A 19,516-nucleotide genomic window follows, 5' to 3' on the forward strand; every position below is an offset into this window, starting at 1 on the left:
GTGCAGTTAAACAAGTAAATATGTTTTAAAATTTCCTGGAATTCCCTGGTGATGTAGTGGTTAGCACTCCATGCTTCCACTGCAGGGGACAAGGGTTTGATCCCTGGTCAGGGAACTAGTGAACAAGGGTTTGATCCCTGATCAGGGCTTCCCTCATATCTCAGTTGGTAAAGAATCTGCCTGCAATGCAGGAGACCCCGGTTTGAATCCTGGGTTGGGAAGATCCACTGGAGAAGGGATAGGCTACCCACTCCAGTATTCTTGGGCTTTCCTTATGGCTCAGCTGGTAAAGAATCCACCTGCAGTGCGGGAGACCTGGGTTCAATCCCTGTGTTGGGAAGATCGCCTGGAGAAGGGAAAGGCTACCCACTCCAGGATTCTGGCCTGGAGAATTCCATGGACTGTATAGTCCACAGGGTCGCAGAGTCGGACACGACTGAGCGACTTTCACTTTCACAGGAACTATGGTCCAGTGGTTAAGTCTGTGTGCTTCCACTGCAGGGGGCACAGGTTCGATCCTTCATGCTGTGTGGCCAAAAAATAGAAAAAAAATATTAATGAATAAATTACAAAATGATTACTAATCCTAGAAAGAAGCAGAAGGGTGTATAAGTAAAGAAATGTTCATCCCAAGACACTAGAGCTCAACTTCAAGCTATGGAATAATATTTACAAGTCATAATAATGGGAATAAACATGCATCTTATCTCAGTGGAGAGTGGAATGCAGTGTGGGGAAAAGAAGTATGAGCACTAACCCCTGTTTCACAGGATGAAGTCAATAGATAAGTAAAACTGAATAATAGTGAAAGACATTATAATAATGTTTCTTGGAAACTTGGTGGTGAATAATGAAAAAACTTTCAAGGGTTGCAACTGGTGGCTTCTAGGGAATGATGCTTGAGAGAGGGGCAGGAGGGAGCAAGGGGTGCTGATTTCCAGTTATAAAGCTTACAAAGTGTTTGTTCTTTAAAATAATGTACATTTGCTACTTTGGTAAAAAATCTAAAAAGAAAATAGGTGGGATCAGATGGACAGGAAAAAAGCAGATAAAATTACCGTTCAGCATATCAGAGTTCATAGTTTTCTCGGGCACTAAGAATAACTGAGCACTTACTGCATGGATGCCTGTATATATTATAATCCCCATTTTACAGATCAGACAGTAAGATTCACATGGTTGACTTGCCACAGAGAAGGGATTTGAATCCAGGTCGTCTGACTCCAGAGCCCCAAGTATGCCACACCCTAAAACTCCAAGCTCTGCATTAACTTTAGGAAGGGCAAAAGTGGTAGAGGTGGGGGCAGGAGTGAGCAGGATAAATCAAGCAGTATCCCATCAGACACAGCAAGACTGTTGGTTCCTCTCCCTATTGTTCCACCTAGCACTTGCTGGAGGATACAGCTTTGGATTTGGGATAATGAGTGAGAATGTCTCTGTGAGGAAGAACCCGCCTAGGGAAACAGCCTAGTGAGGGCAGTGGGGCCCTCATGAGAAGCAGAGCAGAGGCAACTCTCGCGCTCTCTGAGGGACAGAGGTCAGGAAAAGAAAGACAACGTCATCTAGAGGTAAAATACCCAATCATACATTATACTTGGAGCAAAACTCTAGTTTTTGGTAGTGTGTCCCCGACTTGCATGCCTCATACCCAGGCCCCAACAGGAAAGCTAGACCAACAACACACACAACCCACTTACACAGTTTATAAACTGGAAAATAAAGAAGTCTCCAAAAACAGAACAAAACAGGAAATATGGAGAAATATTCAGAAATAGACCTAAGAAGTCAATATTGGTCTAAAATTAGTATTAGAAGAGAAGAGATAAAATTAAAAGGGAGAAATCGTTTTAAAAAAGAAGAATAAGAAAATTATCTTTGGCTAAAGAAATAAATGGGCTTTCCTCGGGGCTCAGTGATAGAAGAATACACCTGCTAGTGTAGGAGATGCAGGTTCAATCCCTGGGTCAAGAAGATCCACGGAAGAAGGAAATGGCAACCCAATCCAGTATTCTTGCCTGGAAATCCCATGGACAGAGGAGCCTCGTGGACTACAGTCCATGGGGTCGCAAAAGAGTCCGACACGACTGAGTGCCTAAACAACAACAAAACCCAGGCTTAGGGAAAAGGCAGTCTGATCTAGAAGGAATCTGCTGTAGCTTTACAATCTCGCTATCTTTGTTCAATCTGTCAAAGGCTTCTTAGTTTGTTAACCAGTGTACTATATGAACCATGGGGCAAGTTATCTCCTAATTTAAGACTTTATTGCTCAGAATATTGCACAATCACACATTCAACAAGCATTTATTGGCCACTGTGACTTGTGCCAGGCACGGTGCTAGAGATTAAGAATCCAGAGTTTTAAAAAGATATTCCATCCTCTCTTGTTGATCTTTTAAGTCTTCTGGAAGAGACGGTGACAAGAAAACCCAACCGTGATAATTATCATATATCCAAAGGAATACTTAAAAGAGATCTAACTCCTAACTCCTAGCATCAGACTTGGCTTAGCGACTGAACAACAAACAACAAAAATCTTCAGACTAAAAGAATATCTATACCAAGGCACATCAAAATGAAATTTCAAAACCCTAATAATAAAGAAAAAAATCCTAAAAGAATCCAGAGGATGAAAAACACCTTGTTTCAAGAAGAACATCAATCCGAACAACAGCAAACTTCCCACTTATCAAACCAAACTGTCCACTAAGTATGAGAGTAAAATGAAGCTATTCTTGCAAAATGGCTTAGAAATTTTACTACATGTATCCGATGTGAAAAAATTACTCTAGAAAGTGTAGAAATGTTTAAAGTATCCAAAAACAGCGTGATATGGGATCCAAGCTATAGCCTGGGCTGTGTATGATCCAGAAAAATGGAATACAGCTGGAAAGAAAATAATTCCTAATTCTTTAGGGGCTGACCAAGACTTCTCAATCAAGTAGCCAAATTTCAGTGATATAGGATTATATTTCCTTCTTTATGCACCCAATCCTGTTTCTTCAGAATGTTTTAGATTCATCAGACCCCTTAACTGTATTGATTCAGAACTCCGGGGATGGGGCTGAGGAATGGGAATCTTTAACAAGCCCCTCTAAAAGACTCAAATCTACACAAAAATGTGAGATCGAATGCATAATTGTTTCCGATAGGAATTACATATGTTATTGGTTTTACATATTATTTCAATATTATTGGTTTTAAATAATTACATATTATTGATTTTAAATTTTGAAGTAACCTATAAGCAAAGAAGGAAATAGTTTATTACTTACAAAACAGAAAGAGACTCACAGACTTGGAGAACGAATTTATGGTTGCCGGGGAAGAGAGATGGGGGGAAAGGATACTTGGGGAGTCTGGGATGGACATGGACACATTGCTATGTTTAAAATGGATAGCCGAGAAGGACCTACCATGGAGCATGAGGAAATCTGCTCAATGTTATGTAGCAGGCTAGATGGGAGAAGAGTTTGGGGGAGAATGGATACATGTATACATCTGGCTGAGTCCCTTTGCTGTTCACCTAAAACTGTCACAACACTGTTAATCTACTATCCCCCAATAGAAAATAAAAAATTTAAGAAAATTAATGCTTAAAAAAAAAGAATGAATTAGTTTAACTATAAGTGCAGATCAAAATGTAATGGTATACATCTTGACAACACAAAAAGTAAATACCTATCAAATTTGGGAAGTGGCAAGGGGAGTTAAGGTAGAAGGAAGGGAATTTGCTGTAGTTTATATGATGTTTATAATGGAAGACTCCTAAGGGAAATGACTGATACTGGAGTCTGGGCAGGGAGAAGACAAGATGAACCTAGAATATCTTGTGCTGGAAAGTAAGAAAGTGCTCCAAAATGGATGGGAATTACTGTATGGAGAAAAAGGGAACCAGATGGAAGAGTCTCTTACTGGCCAGATTTGGAATAATTTGGGTGTTGAAATAAATAATGATGGGAATAGATGATAGCATACTGAATATCATAGCATGAATATGCTATGCATGTGTTCTAATCTGATAACTTTTTAAAAAGCAACTTTATTGATGTGTAATTTTACATTCCAAAAACCCATTTTTTAAAAAATTTTACTTATGTATTTGGCTGTGCCAGGTCTTAGTTGTGGCCTGTGGAATCTTTAGTTGCAGCATACATGATCTACTTCCCTACCAGGGATTGAACCTGTGTCCCTATATTGGGAGCATGGAGTCTTAGCCACTGTACCAACAAGTGAAAGTGAAAGTCGCCCATTCTTGTCCATCTCTTTGCAACCTCATGGACTATACAGTCCATGGAATTCTCTGGGCCAGAATAAGTGGATAACCTTTACCTTCTCCAGGGGATCTTCCCAACCCAGGAATCGAACCGGGGTCTCCTGCATTGCAGGCTGATTCTTTACCAACTGAGCTACCAGGGAAGCCCACTGGACCAACAGGGAAGTCCCTAATCTGATATTTAAAAATAAAAATTAAAGCAAGGCTAAGGAAAGAAAGGAAAGCTATTTCTCATAGAAAAATGCCAACTTATAAGTGTAGAAGAAATAATGGAATTAGAAAAGCCAGTGCTTTACCACCACATGTAATGAGTGATTAAAGCAGGATTCATCATTGGATATTACAACCATTGAGTGAAAGATTGTTAGAAAACAGGATGCTTACAGCGTTTCTAAGTATCACCCCACAGATTACTCCTCATTAATGACAGAGGGGAAAAGGTACTTTGACAATGCAGGAATCTGGCAGATAGCACCTTAATAAAATGTCCACATTTAGCATCAATAATAACAGCACTAGGAGTTCCCTGGTGCTCCAGTGGTTAAGGCTCTTTGCCTCCAACTCAGGGGTCATGGGTTCAATCCCTGGTCAAGGGATTAGGATTCCACATGCCACACAGCTAATAATAATAATAATAATAGGACAAACTGACCTCATGTGCCCACTGATATGTGGCACTGAGAAAGGTCTATGTAGCATCTATATAGTACTGTGTAGCATCTATGTAGTACTCCTTCCAAAAATATAGAAGCTGAAACTAATCATGAGGAAAGTATCAGACAAATCAGATGGAGAAACATTCTGCAAAACAGCACACTTCTTTGTTTTTCTTTGTTTGTTTGTTTTGTTTTTTTAAAAATGGGCAAAGGTTTTATTTTATTTTATTTTTTAATTCCTTTTTTTTTTCATTTATTTTTATTAGTTGGAGGCTAATTACTTTACACTGTTGTAGTGGTTTTTGCCATACATTGACATGAATCAGCCATGGATGTACATGTGTTCCCCATCCCAATCCCCTCTCCCGCCTCCCTCCCCATCCCATCCCTCTGGGTCTTCCCAGTGCACCAGCCCTGAGCACTTGTCTCATGCATCCAACCTGGGCTGGCGATCTGTTTCACACTTGATAGTATACTAGTTTCAATGCTATTCTCTCAGAACATCCCACCTTCACCTTCTCCCACAGAGTCCACATGTCTGTTCTATACATCTGCGTCTCTTTTTCTGTTTTGCATATAGGGTTATCATTACCATCTTTTTATACAGTTGGTATACTGTATTGGTGTTTATCTTTCTGGCTTACCTCACTCTGTATAATGGGCTCCAGTTTCATCCATCTCATTAGAACTGATTCAAATGTATTCTTTTTAATGGCTGAGTAATATTCCATTGTGTATATGTACCATAGCTTCCTTATCCATTTGTCTGCTGATGCACATCTAGGTTGCTTCCATGTCCTGGCTATTATAAACAGCAGCACAGCTCTTTGAAAAACCAGCGTCATGAAAGAAAACCCAGACTATTCTACATTACATAAGCTGAATACACAGCAACTCAGATCAATATGTGACGAGTGATTGGATCCTGGATTTTTAAAAAGTTAGAGGGACATTATTGGACAATTGCAGAAATTTGTATATGGACATTTTATTACATAGTCATCTCCTCCTGGAAAGACTGAAGGCAGGAAGAGCAGGGGGCAAGAGAGGATGAGATGGTTGGATGGTATCACCGATTGAATGGACATGAATCTGAGCAAGTTCTGGAAGATAGTGAAGGACAGGGAAGCCTGGCATGCTGTAGTCCATGGGGTCGCAAAGAATCGGACATGAATGAGTGACTGAAGAACAACAAATCAATTCAGTGTTTTCTGAGTGAGAGGACTGTATTGTGGTTATGGAGGAGAATGTCCTTCCTCTTCAGTCATGCATGTTGTAGTATGTTGGGGAGAAATGGCATCATGCCTATAACTGTTCCTCAAATGGTTCAGCAAAAAGAGTATGTATATATGTAGAGTGAGAAAAAACTATTAACAATTGAAAGATCTGGATGAATTCTTGCAACTTCTCTGTAAGTCTGAGATTTTTCGAAATTTAAAGCTGGAGAAAGGACTTCCTTGGTGGTCCAGTGGATAAAAATCCACCTGTCAAGCAGGGGACACAGGTTCTATGCCTGGTCCAGGAAGATCCATATGCCCCGGAGCAACTCAGCCCTGTGAACCACAACTACTGAGCCGGTGCTCCAGAGCCGGTGCTCCACAACAAGGGGAGCACCGCAGTGAGAAGCCCCTGCACCACCACAGCAGCGACGACCCACCACAACCAAAAATAAATACATTCTAAAAAAAGTAAAACATAATATTTATTATGATAATTCGCAGAACAACTAAAACTAAAAATTGTTCAAAGTGGTTTTCATTGAGGAATAACACTGGAGTGGGTGGAAAAGGAGACCTCTAGTTTCCATTTTGCATTTTATATTTTTTTTACCTTTCTTTTTGGTTTTGCTATGTTTCTACATTGCTTCTATGATCAAAGAAATGATCATAGGAAATGCCAAAGACCGAGGCCTTTGGTAAAGCTAAATCCTTTCATTATGACCAAGGTGAGCCTGGAATAACAAGAAAACATTGTCCCCTGAGCTGAGGGAGAGAAAGGAAACATCTAAGAGGAAAGGAAATAGAAAACACATTCTTGACATCTAAGAATGTGAACAGGGTGCCACAGTACAAGTCTTAGGAGTTTGGATAGAATCAAAGGACATTTTCCCAAGGGGAAAAATACATTTTATTTATCTCCCACCTTTAAATATATGTATTTTTAAAATGGTGTTAGGGACTTCCCTGGCGGTCTAGTAGCTAAATCTCTGTGTTCCTAATGTAGGTGGCCTGGGTTCTATCCCTGGTCAGGGAACCAGATTCCACATGATGCAACTAAAACCTCGCATGCTGCAACTAAGACTCGGTGCAGCCAAAGAAATAAAATAAAAATAAGTATTTTTTAAAATAAGTAAATAAGATGATTTTACAAAGGACATGTATGCTGTAAGGTTTTTTTTGCATGTATATGTTTTCAGTAGCACTTGTCAGGGGTTGTCATATTATTCAAAAGAAACGTCTTCATTCCAAATAAACTTTTTTGGAAGGCAGAGATAACTACTCTTAAATTTTAATGCATTTCCTTCCATCTGTTTTTATAAGACAGATACTCTTTTGTACCTGTTGGCCAAGACAGTAGTCTTGCTTTTAATTGGGATCACTTGGCATTTATTGTTTTGATTTTGCTTTTCTTAATTTATCTTGAGAATTCTAACATGTAATTGAAGAGCCTTGAAAACACTGAGATTCCATTAAATGAATGTAATATAAATTATTTTATACTTTACATATTGTTAAACATTAAGTTGTACTTTGTCATTACAAAAAATAACCCTGTAATCATTCATAAATAAGATTTGAAAATAATGGTCATGGATAAGATTCAACAACTAATATTAAGACAATAATGAGCCATCTGGATAAAAACTGAGTTGACAAAAAAAAACCTGAGCTGGCTTTATTCCTGATTATAAACCAGCATATATTCCAAATGGCTCAAAGGTTGAAATGTTAAAATATTAAAGAGAACCATAGGAAAAATGTTTTATAGCCTTGGAGAGAAGACCTTCCTAATTATGACCAAAAAATTCAGGATACAAAAAATTAACGGTTGATAAATGCAAGTATGCAAAAATATGAAAAACTCTTCATGGCACTAAAAAGAGAGAGAAGTAAAAAATAAGTGGCAAACTAAAACAAAAAAGCTTGCAACACATCACAAAGGGTTACTTTCTCTCTAATATGTAGAGACTTCCTACAAGTCATTAAGGAAAAGACTAATCAGCAAAATGGACAAATGATATGAACAAAAATAGTTCACAGAAAAGGAAACACAAATGTCTGTCTCTACTCATATAAAAAAGATGCTCAAACTCACTCATAGTGAGAGAAATACTCACTAAAACTTCACTGAGGTAAAAGTGTTCACATATTAGTTTAACAAAAATCTAAAAGTTTGATGATGCCGTAGGCACATTAGTACATCGGTGGTAGGAATGTAGATCAGCACAGTCTCTATTGAGGGCAATTGGTCAGCATCCATTTAGTTATAAACACTTAGACCCTTTACCCAGCAAACTTATTTTCAGAGATTTATCCTAGAGATCCACTTGTCCATGTGTAATAAAAGGTATGTATAAGGTTGTTCATTGTAGCAGTGTTTGTAAGAGCGAAATAGTGGAAAAACCTAAATGTCCATCAATAGGAGGCTTGCTAAAGAAAATATGATATATACATAGAACACTATAACACTGTACAAAACATGAGGAAGCTCTTTGTAGATTGCTATGGGAATACATCAAAATATATTCAGTAAAAAAATAATAATACAGGAAGTTATAAAACAATGGAATCTGGCATGATATATGCTAACATTTGTACAAAGGGATATATATGGGATTTTACAGGCATAAAAATTCTCTGGATCAAAAAGGAAGAAATTATTACCCATGAAACCTATTGGAAAGGGTGAGAACTTGGCAGATTGTTGGGAAGGGATCTTTTCACTGATCTTTCAATGCTTTTTGATGTTTGAACCACTTTAAGGTATCATTTATTCAAAAACAAAATAAATAATCGTTAAATGTGTCCATGCAACCAAAAAACTGGGAAACACTTGTATGTGTGACAGAAACTGCTCATATCCATATTGTATAAAGAGATTTTTTAAATGAACATCTTAGAAAACTAAAAGCTATAAACAGATGATTTCTTAAAAATCTCAATAGAAATCTTTTTAACATTTAATCTTAGCAAACAAATGCAAATAAAACGTCACATTTTAAAATCCTCTACGTTGGACAAAGATTTTTACAGCAAAAACTAAGGCAACATTGTTAATCAACTATCAATATATTCCAATAAAAAATAAGTAGCAAGGGAAAATATAAAAATAAAATAATAATAACCAGGACAGTATTAATTAGTGCAAGGCAGGGACACAAAACTCCCATTCTTGATGGGTGTCAGTTAGTACAAGAAAGGCAACTCAGCAGCTAATGTGTGTCAAAAGCCTCAAAATTACTTATAACCTTTGGCAAAGTAATTCCACATCCGAGGAAGACTTCTGTGATGATCACCCTTGTCAGAACAAAGGCGCAGACCGCCATGCCCGCAGTATGGAGCAGCCCAGTCAGAGAGCGAGTGGGCTGTAGGGGGCCCCTAGGCAGATCCCGGTGAAGGCGGAGAACACCCAGGGCCGCCGATCAGGGCTCTTCAAGTCCTGTTGAATCATCAGCTGGAAACCTAGAAGCCTCTGCTCTGCTGCCCTCTGGTGGTTCTCAAGTAATAGCACCCAGCCAGGGAGGAAAACTCGCGTCTCAATCAAGGAACTTAGAACCAAGGGGCCCTCTCCTCAGGCTTTTGTTGCTGTTGTTCTTAGCGGCTTGCGGAATCTTCGTTCCCCAACCAGGGATTGAATTCGGGCCACGGCAGCGAAAGCGCCAAGTTTTAAACACTGGACTGCCAGGAATTTCCCCTCTTATCTATTTTTATTTAACAAACACTAATAAAGCATTTGGGCTTCCTTGGTGGCTCCGTGGTAAAGAATCCACCTGCCAATGCAGGAGACAACAAGGGACGAGAGTTCAATCCCTGGGTCAGGAAGATCCCCTGGAGAAGGAAACGGCAACCCAGTCCAGTATTCTTGCCTGGAAATCCCCTAGACAGAGGAGCCATGGGGTCACAAAGAGTCGGACACGACTTAGCGACTAAAACAAACAATAAAGCATTTACTGTGTTCCAGGCGTTGTGCTCAGCACTTACAAGCATTCCCTCTTAATCCTCGTAACAGTCCTATGAAATAGGTACTTTTATCATCCTCATTTCATACATGAGGTAACTAAAGGACAGGGATTAGGTTACTTGGCCAAGGACACACAGTGGCTAAGTTCAAGATTAGAACATCTTGTTGATAGCAGGGTTTGTGCCCTGATCCACCTCCATTGTGAGGATCAAAGGTCTGGGTGATACTAATAACCCTCAGAGAGAATATCATAGAACACACTGTAGCTGCTACCTTCCCCCTTCCCCTAGCTCATCTCTCCCAAACAAGTTCACACAAGGACTGAGTTCACCTCTATAGGCCGCCCAACCTGAATCGAAGACAACCACTGGCCCAGGCGAGATCCAGTGGGTTTTTAAAAATTTTATTTACAAAATATTCCATATATTTAGATGTAAAAAATAAAATAACAGGGCTTCCCTAGTGGCTCAGCAGTGAAGAATCTGCCTGCCAACCCAGGAGACACCAGTTTGATCCCTGATCCAGGAAGATTCTACATGCCTCGGAGCAAGTAAGTCCGCTGCACCATACTATTAAGCCTGTGCCCTAGGGCACACTATCGAGAAGAGAAGAGAAACCAGTGCAACGAGAAGCCCACTTACGACAGCTAGAGAGTAACCTCTGCTCTCTGCAACTAGAGGAAAGCCCTCACAGCAACGAAGACCCAGTAGAGCCAAAATAAACAAATAAAAATTTAAGAAAACACAGTAACATAACACACTCAGCACCCACCTGCAACTTAAAATATAGTGTTTCTAGCAGTTCTGCGTCAGTGATGAGGTTCACTCCTTATAGTTCACTGGCTTGTTTTCTGTGGTTGTATTTAACACAGGAGGGTCACCAACTGGGCCATGAAGGTAAGGCCACTGTTACAGCAATCCTTCCCCTTCCTAACAGAGAGTACCCCCCCACCCCAATTACTGATAATTGTATCCTGTTGGAGATGTCTGCAGTTTGGGTCACATAGCAGTCACTTCAGGTGGAGCTGAGAAAGCTTGGTTGTTACAGTCTAGGTAGATAATGACTCCCAGTCATGACTGGCTGTGGCTCTGAGGTCTTAAAGGAATGGGAAGCCCAAGGGCTCAGCAAGCATGAATTAGAGACCAGGGTTATTGACTACTTAGCAAATTCTTGAAAGCTCTGGAGCCATCTACAGAGTTTTCAGTGTGTGCCTTTTCCCTCTAGGGAAAGGGTCTATTCCATATGTTTTATAAGCTTTTTAAAAACGTCTGAGCCCTTCCAAAAAGACTGAGTCATCCTTATAGATCACGGGTTGACAAATGGCCCACAGGCCAAATCCAGTTCAATGCTTGCTTTTGCGCAACACACAAGCTAGGGATTTTTTATTTTTAGGGTTTATTTTTGTAGATCTTTTCCTTTTCTTGTGTTTCCTGCCTAAAGAAAAGTTCCTTTAGCATTTGTTGTAAAACTGGCTTAGTGGTGCTGAATTCTCTTAACTTTTGCTTGTCTGGAAAGCTTTTGATTTCTCCATCAAATCTGAACGAGAGTCTTGCTGGGTAGAGTATTCTTGGTTGTAGGTTCTTCCCTTTCATCACTTGGAATATATCATGCCATTCTTTTCTGGCTCGTAGACTTTCTGTTGAGAAATCAGCTGATTTTTTAAAAATATTTTTAAATGGTTAAAAAAATCAAAAGAATATTTCATGACATGAAAATGAAAAGAACTTCAAATGTGTCTACAGATAAAATTTATTGGAACACAGCTACATTCATTCATTTACATACTCCTGGCTGCTTATGTGCTAGAAGAGCAGAGTTGAATACTTGCAACAGAGAGGCAACACGTAAAAATTTACTATCTGGCCCTTTTCTGAAAAAATTTGTTGACTTTGCCAGAGATGGGACTGGATAACTCATGAATTTATGGACCTCTATTTTTCACTTGAATGTAGATGCTGTTATGGTGGATAAAGCACAAATTCACTTAGATATAATATTAATATAGTGGACAAGCCAGGCTTCAGCAATACGTGAACCGTGAACTTCCAGTGTGAAATGTGAAACCCAAACGACTCCATTTTAGGATAGCACCGCCATTTTGAGTAAAACCCCCTCCTGAGGAGAGAAAACGAAATTTAAAGAGAAAGAAACTCAACGAGCCAATCAGGGGAGGACAGGAAAGTCCCTCCCCCCTTACTCTAACCCACCAATCAGTAGCTAACAAGACACCCTTAGTTGAAGAATTAACCAATCCCCTTAAGCTTCCCTTCCCGCTTCCCCTGCTATACAGTATAAAAATGATTCACCTCTTTCACAGGGGACTCCTTCGCCATTGTGTGAAGAGAGTCCCTGCTCGAGCTTGTAATAAAGTTCCTCACTGCTTTTGCATCGATCCGCGGCTCCTGTGGTGTTTGGTGGGATTCCACGATCCGGGTACAACATTTTGGGGGCTGGTCCGGGATCCCCCAGACTCTCCAGGACCCGCGCTTCGGAGGACAAACGGCCGGTAAGCAGTAGCAGCAGCTGCATCTGTACCTGTAAGGGGCCCCGCTCTGTAGCTGGACTTAAACCTAGGCGGACGCGCCGATACGGTCTCCAGCAGGGAGCAGGAAGAGACGTCTTCCAGCTCCCACTCAGTAGTCCTATATATATATATATCTGATATACATCTGATATACTCTGTACCTTTTGTTTTCGGAATTGTGCGCTCTGTTATTTGTCTGGTGTGTCGTCTTGTTTGTTCATTGTGTGACTGACTGACGATGGGAAAGACCCAATCTAGATGCTCTCCGCTGACCTTAATAACTAAGCATTTCAAAGAAGTTAGAGCTCTAGCTCATAACGTGAATCTAGAAATTACAAAATCTCAGATGATTTTCTTCTGCAGGACTGAATGGCCCAGCTTTAACGTAGGCTGGCCTCCTGAAGGGACGTTCGACTTAAGGACTGTCCGGAGAGTCCGAGAAATCATCCTCAGACCTCGAAGCATACGTCCCGACCAGGTCCCATATATCCTGATTTGGGAAGATCTAATAGTCAGCCCACCCCTTTGGATCCAACCCTTTTTACCTCCACAGGAAGATGTCACGGAGATCTAAGTGGCTGAAGAAAAGGAAGAGCCTCTGGCTGCCCCCTCTGCCCCTGTTCTGCAGGAGGATTAGACTCTTCTTGATCTCCTTATCACACCTCCACCATATTCTCTCCCCCCTCCTATTCAGCCCGAACCTCCACTTCCCCAACCTTCTCCAGAAGTGGCTGGGGGAGGACCTGCAATGAACACCCGAAATCGTAGGGCCGCCTCCCCTGGGGGGCCTGCCGACTCTACTTCAGCAGCTATTCTTCCTCTCAGGGCTCTGGGTCCCCCTGATGCTGATGGAGTTCAGCCCCTTCAATATTGGCCCTTTTCTACTAGTGATGTATACAATTGGAGGACCCAGAACGCCCCATTTTCAGAGAGACCTAAAGAGCTTATTAATTTGTTAGAAACTGTTCTGTTTACTCATCAACCTATGTGGGACGATTGTCAGCAGCTACTCCAGATATTATTCACCAGAGAAGAAAGAGAAAGGATCCAGCTAGAGGCGCGGAAACTGGTGCCAGGAGATAATGGGCAACCCAGGCTAACCCTGCGACGATTGACTCCTCCTTCCCTTTGTCTAGGCCACAGTGGGACTATAACACGGCGGAAGGTAAGGAGCGGCTCCGGGTCTACCGCCAGACTCTGTTGGGGGGTCTCAAAGCGGCCGCTCGCAGGCCCACTAATTTGGCTAAGGTAGGTAATGTACAGCAAGGGAGAGAAGAGAGTCCTGCGGCGTTCCTGGAGAGACTGATGGACGCATTCCGTCAGTACACTCCCATGGACCCTGAGGCGGAGGATACTAGGTCAGCCTTAATGATGCATTTTATTAATCAGTCAGCCCCAGATATAAGGAAGAAGTTACAGAAGATAGATAGATTAGGTGAAAAATCTATTCAAGATCTGATGGCAGTAGCAGAGAAAGGTTATGATGACCAAGAGACACCTGAAGAGAAGCAGACTAGAGCCGCCGACTGGCAGACCAGAAATATGGCTCGCATTCTCCTGGCCGCCACCAGCGCCCAGCCGAACGAACGAGAGAAGAGATTGAAACAACTGGCAGAAGGTAAGCCGAAACCTAACCCCCAGGGAAAACCAAAGTTAGGATGGAACCAGTGTGCATATTGTAAAAAAGAAGGACATTGGGTTAAGGATTGCCCTAAAAAGTTCAAACAAGGAACCAACGGTTTGGCTCTGGAGGACCTGAGAGACTAGGGGAGACGGGGCCCAGAACCCCTCCCCGAGCCCAGGGTAACCTTAAAAGTGGAGGGGACCCCAATTGAGTTTTTAGTGGACACTGGGGCCGAACATTCTGTCCTGCTTGACCCACGGGGAAAACTCTCTTCAAAGACTTCATGGGTGCAGGGGGCCACTGGTATGAAAAAATATTCATGGACTACCCGAAGAAACCTAGATCTGAGCACGGGCTGGGTATCCCACTCTTTCATGGTCATACCAGACTGCCCCTACCCACTGCATTAGTTGCATTCATGGGCAACTAACTTGGACGAGACTACCACAAGGATTCAAGAACTCGCCCACGATCTTCGACGAAGCATTACCTGAGGACCTGGGTGACTACCGTATCCAACACCCATGGGTTACCTTGCTACAGTACGTGGACGACCTTTTGTTGGCCACAGAATCCCAACAAACCTGTCTGGAGGCAACCAGAGACTTGCTGTATACTTCAGGTGAGCTGGGATATCGGGCCTCCACAAAGAAAGCACAAATTGGCAGACAAGAGGTTCATTACCTGGGATACATATTAAAAGAAGGACAGCGGTGGCTGTCCAAAGCTAGAAAAGAGACTGTGTTAAAGATCCCTAAGCCCCAGAGTCAACGCGGAATTAGAGAATTTCTGGGGTCCGCTGGATTCTGTAGATTATGGATCCCAGGTTTTGCTGAAATGGCAAAACCACTATACCAGGCAACAAAAGAGACTATACCATTTGCCTGGACAGAGGAAATGGATAAAGCCTTCCAGGACATTAAGGCAGCCCTCTTGTCAGCCCCTGCCCTAGGTCTACCTGACATCACTAAGCCCTTCCTTCTCTATGTAGATGAGAACAGAGGGGTAGCCAAAGGTGTGTTACTCCAGAAACTGGAGTTTGGAAAAGACCAGTGGCATATCTTTGTGGCTAGTGGATGGCCCCCCTGCTTGCGTATGGTGGCTGCTGTGGCCTTGTTAGTAAAAGACGCTGGCAAATTAACCCTGGGACAAGAACTGCAAATAACAACCCCACATGCCATAGAGGGTATATTGAGACAGCCTCCAGATTGATGGATCAGTAACGCTAGACTGACCCATTACCAGGGACTACTACTAAACCCTACCAAGATCATTTTTCAGCCGCCATCTACTTTGAACCCAGCCTCACTCCTGCCGGATCCAGACCTGGACGCTCCACTACGTGACTGTGCTGACATCCTGGCTCAGGTATGTGGGATCTGAGCTGATCTGAAAGACGTCACCGTTCCGGATGCTGAACTGACTTGGTACACGGATGGGAGCAGCTTCGTACAAAATGGACAAAGGTATGCGGTTGCGGCTGTGACCAACGCGAAAAAAAATGCAGGATCTCATCGGAACTGCAACGATTGTTGTCAAAGACTACGGGGCGAAAATAGAAAACATTGCCTCAGACTGTAAGGCTTGCCTGCTAACAAACCCAACCAAGACTTCAGGAGCAACTAAAGGAGCCAGAGAAAGGGGAACACGCCCTGGTGCCTACTGAAAAGTAGACTTTACTGAGGTAAAACCGGGACAATAAGGATATAGATACCTGCTAGTCTTCATAGATACCTTTTCTGGATGGGTAGAGGCCTGCCCAGCAAAAAAGGAGACAGCCCAGGTAGTAACAAAAAAAACTCTTAGAGGAGATCCTGCCGCGGTTCGGATTCCCTGCACAGGTAGGTTCCGATAACGGTCCCGCCTTTGTCTCCAAGGTAAGTCAGGGACTGGCGGCGGTTCTGGGGACAAATTGGAAATTACATTGTGCCTATCGACCCCAGAGTTCAGGGCAAGTAGAAAGAATGAACAGAACTTTAAAAGAGACCTTGACCAAATTAACCCTAGAGACTGGCGGGGACTGGGTGGCGCTCCTCCCCTTTGCCTTGTTCCGGGTGCGGAACTCACCTTACATGTTCGGGTTAACCCCCTTTGAAATTATGTTCGGGAGACCTCCCCCTATTGTACCTAGTTTAAAGGCTGATTTAGTAGCCGACTTGCCTGTTGATGCTCTGTTTTCCTCTCTCCGACTCCTCCAATGAGTGCACAAGGACATTTGGAAACGGCTAGAAGCCTTATACCTCACCAAGCCACTGCCTGAACCACATCGTTTTCGGCCAGGAGATTGGGTCTGTGTGCAGAGACACCACTCAGGCACCCTCGAACCATGCTGGAAAGGACCCTACTCTGTCATCCTAGTCACACCAACGGCCCTCAAGGTAGATGGTATTTCAACATGGGTCCACTTCTCGAATGTGAGGCCTGCTGATCCTTTCACCGACCTCCACGAGGTTCTGCCACAATGGAGAGTCTCCAAACATCTGGACAATCCACTCAAGCTAAAACTCTGGAAACGCCCCAAAGAAGCATCTCCCTCTTAAGGTACTTTGTACTCTGGGCAGCCTTCCAGGGGGTTGTCTCAGCCAATCCTCATCATCCGGTTAACATGACCTGGATAGTCTACAAACCTGAGACTGGAGAAATACTTAATTCGAGTTCCAACGTAGCCCCCAACAGGACATGGTGGCCCATACTGACCTTTGATTTGTGCGTCCTGGCGGCCGACAATAACGGCTTCCATGGTCCCAGCCAACTGACCAACTTTTTTGCTCATGGCTCCTACGGCTTATTCACCCGTAACTGTGAGGGTAAGGGCCCACAGTATTTAGAACAAGTGCCTGTCTATGTCTGCCCAGGGGGAGGAAGGGATTGGAACCAAATTGAAAAATGTGGGGGAGTTGACTTTTTTTATTGCGCCGCTTGGGGATGCGAAACCTCGGAACGGTCCCTTGGCCCATCAATCCTGGCAATGACCTCATTCAGATAGAATTACCCCAGAATACCCCAAAATGCAGGTCTCAGGGAATATCGCCTAAACCTGGACAATGTTTTCCATTACAGATTAAGTTCACAGATAAAGGGAAAAAGTTTACCAGGTGGGATGTAGGCCGAGCCTGGGGCCTACATCTTTATAAGACTGGGTTTGACAATGGAGTCCGATTTGAACTTAAATTAAAGATGGGACCGCTCTACTTGACCCCCAAGGTAGCTTTGGGACCAAACCAGGTGATAGCCCCAAAACCTTCCTCCCAGGTGGTAACCCCAAAACCTCCCTCCCAGAACCAAAGTCGGGATACTGGGCCTACTCCACACACTCCTCCCATAGCTGACATGTCTCCACCTACAGACCCCCTTATAAAGATAGATTTAATACTGTCCACCTAATGATATAGTTGACTCTGTAGAAGACCCATGATTGGGCCTTCCCTAGAAACTAGAAGAGGGGGAAATGTGAAACCCAAACGACTCCATTTTAGGATAGCACTGCCATCTTGAGTGAAACCCCCTCCTGAGGAGAGAAAACGAAATTTAAAGAGAAAGAAACTCAACGAGCCAATCAGGGGAGGACAGGAAAGTCCCTCCCCCCTTACTCTAACCCACCAATCAGTAGCTAACAAGACACCCTTAGTTGAAGAATTAACCAATCCCCTTAAGCTTCCCTTCCCGTTTCCCCTGCTATACAGTATAAAAATGATTCGCCTCTTTCACGGGGGGACTCCTTCGCCATTGTGTGAAGAGAGTCCCTGCTCGAGCTTGTAATAAAGTTCCTCACTGCTTTTGCATCGATCCGCGGCTCCTGTGGTGTTTGGTGGGATTCTGCGATCCGGGTACAACACCAGATGTTCAAGCTGGTTTTAGAAAAGGCAGAGGAACCAGAGATCAAATTGCCAACATCTGCTGGATCATTGAAAAAGCAAGAGAGTTTCAGAAAAACATCTATTTCTGCTTTAATGACTATGCCAAAGCCTTTGTGTGGATCACAATAAACTGTGGAAAATTCTGAAGGAGATGGAAATACCAGAATACCTGACCTGCCCCTTGAGAAACCTGTTTGCTAGTCAGGAAGCAACACTTAGAATTGGACATGGAACAACATGTTCCAACATGTTCCAACAACATGGTTCCAAATAGGAAAAGGACTACATAAAGGCTGTATGTTGTCACCCTGCTTTTGTAAGTTATATGCAGAGTACATCATGAAAAATGCTGGGCTGGAAGAAGCACAAGCTGGAATCAAGATTGCTGGGAGAAATATCAATAACCTCAGATGTGCAGATGACACCACCCTTATGGCAGAAAGTGAAGAAGAACTAAAGAGCCTCTTGATGAAAGTGAAACAGGAGAGTGAAAAACTCGGCTTAAAGCTCAACATTCAGAAAACTAAGATCATGGCATCTGGTCCCATCACTTCATGGCAAATAGATGGGGAAACAATGGAAACAGTGGCTGACTTTATTTTTCTGGGCTCCAAAATCACTGCAGATGGTGACTGCAGCCATGAAGTTAAAAGACGCTTACTCCTTGGAAGGAAAGTTATGACCAACATAGACAACATATTAAAAAGCAGAGACATTACTTTGTGAACAAAGGTCCGTCTAGTCAAGGCTATGGTTTTTCCAGTGGTCATGTATGGATGTGAGAGTTGAACTATAAAGAAAGCTGAGTGCCGAATAATTGATGCTTTTGAACTGTGGTGTTGGAGAAGACTCTTGAGAGTCTCTTGGACTGCAAGGAGAGCCAACAGATTAGTCCTGGGTGTTCACTGGAAGGACTGATGTTGAACTTGAAACTCCAATACTTTGGCTATCTGATGCAAAGAGCTGACTCATTTGCAAAGACCCTCATGCTGGGAAGGTTTGAGGGCAGGAGGAGAAGGGGACAACAGAGGATGGGATGGTTGGATGGCATCACCAACTCAATGGAATGGGTTTGGGTAGACTCCAGCAGTTGGTGATGGATAGGGAGGCCTGGTGTGGTGCAGTTCATGGGGTCGCAAAGAGTTGGACATGACTGAGCAACTGAACTGAAGTGGACATTAGTTATTGGACTGAATTAATCTTCTTGATGTAGTTGGGCAATTCCTACCATGCAAGTCTTGCTGGAGATAGCCAGACTCCTCATACAGGTCATGTGCTCCATTCTCTCACCTCCCTGGAGGCCAGGGCTTAGACATGGGACTTGGGACCACTAGAGACCCTATCTCGGACACTGTAGTTGGAGTGAGTCATGCAAAATAGCACAGATAAAAAAGATCACAT

At 42.8% G+C, this 19,516-nt stretch overlaps 1 protein-coding gene and 1 pseudogene across 1 annotated transcript in view; one reads left to right on the forward strand and one right to left on the reverse strand.

Moving 5' to 3' along the window:
• LOC122705646 (death-associated protein kinase 2-like) overlaps positions 1-12,639 on the reverse strand; it is a 122,044-nt gene extending 109,405 nt beyond the window's left edge. Inside the window, exon 1 of the mRNA XM_043921072.1 lies at positions 12,489-12,639. Within this exon, the coding sequence (XP_043777007.1) occupies positions 12,489-12,639 (151 nt within the window). The remainder of the gene's footprint in view (positions 1-12,488) is intronic.
• Positions 12,640-13,382: 743 nt separating this feature from the next.
• On the forward strand, positions 13,383-16,798 carry LOC122705647 (annotated as a pseudogene).
• Positions 16,799-19,516: the final 2,718 nt, after the last annotated feature.

This window comes from Cervus elaphus, chromosome 12 (genome assembly GCF_910594005.1).
Source record: "Cervus elaphus chromosome 12, mCerEla1.1, whole genome shotgun sequence".
In the NCBI taxonomy this organism is placed as follows: domain Eukaryota; kingdom Metazoa; phylum Chordata; class Mammalia; order Artiodactyla; family Cervidae; genus Cervus; species Cervus elaphus.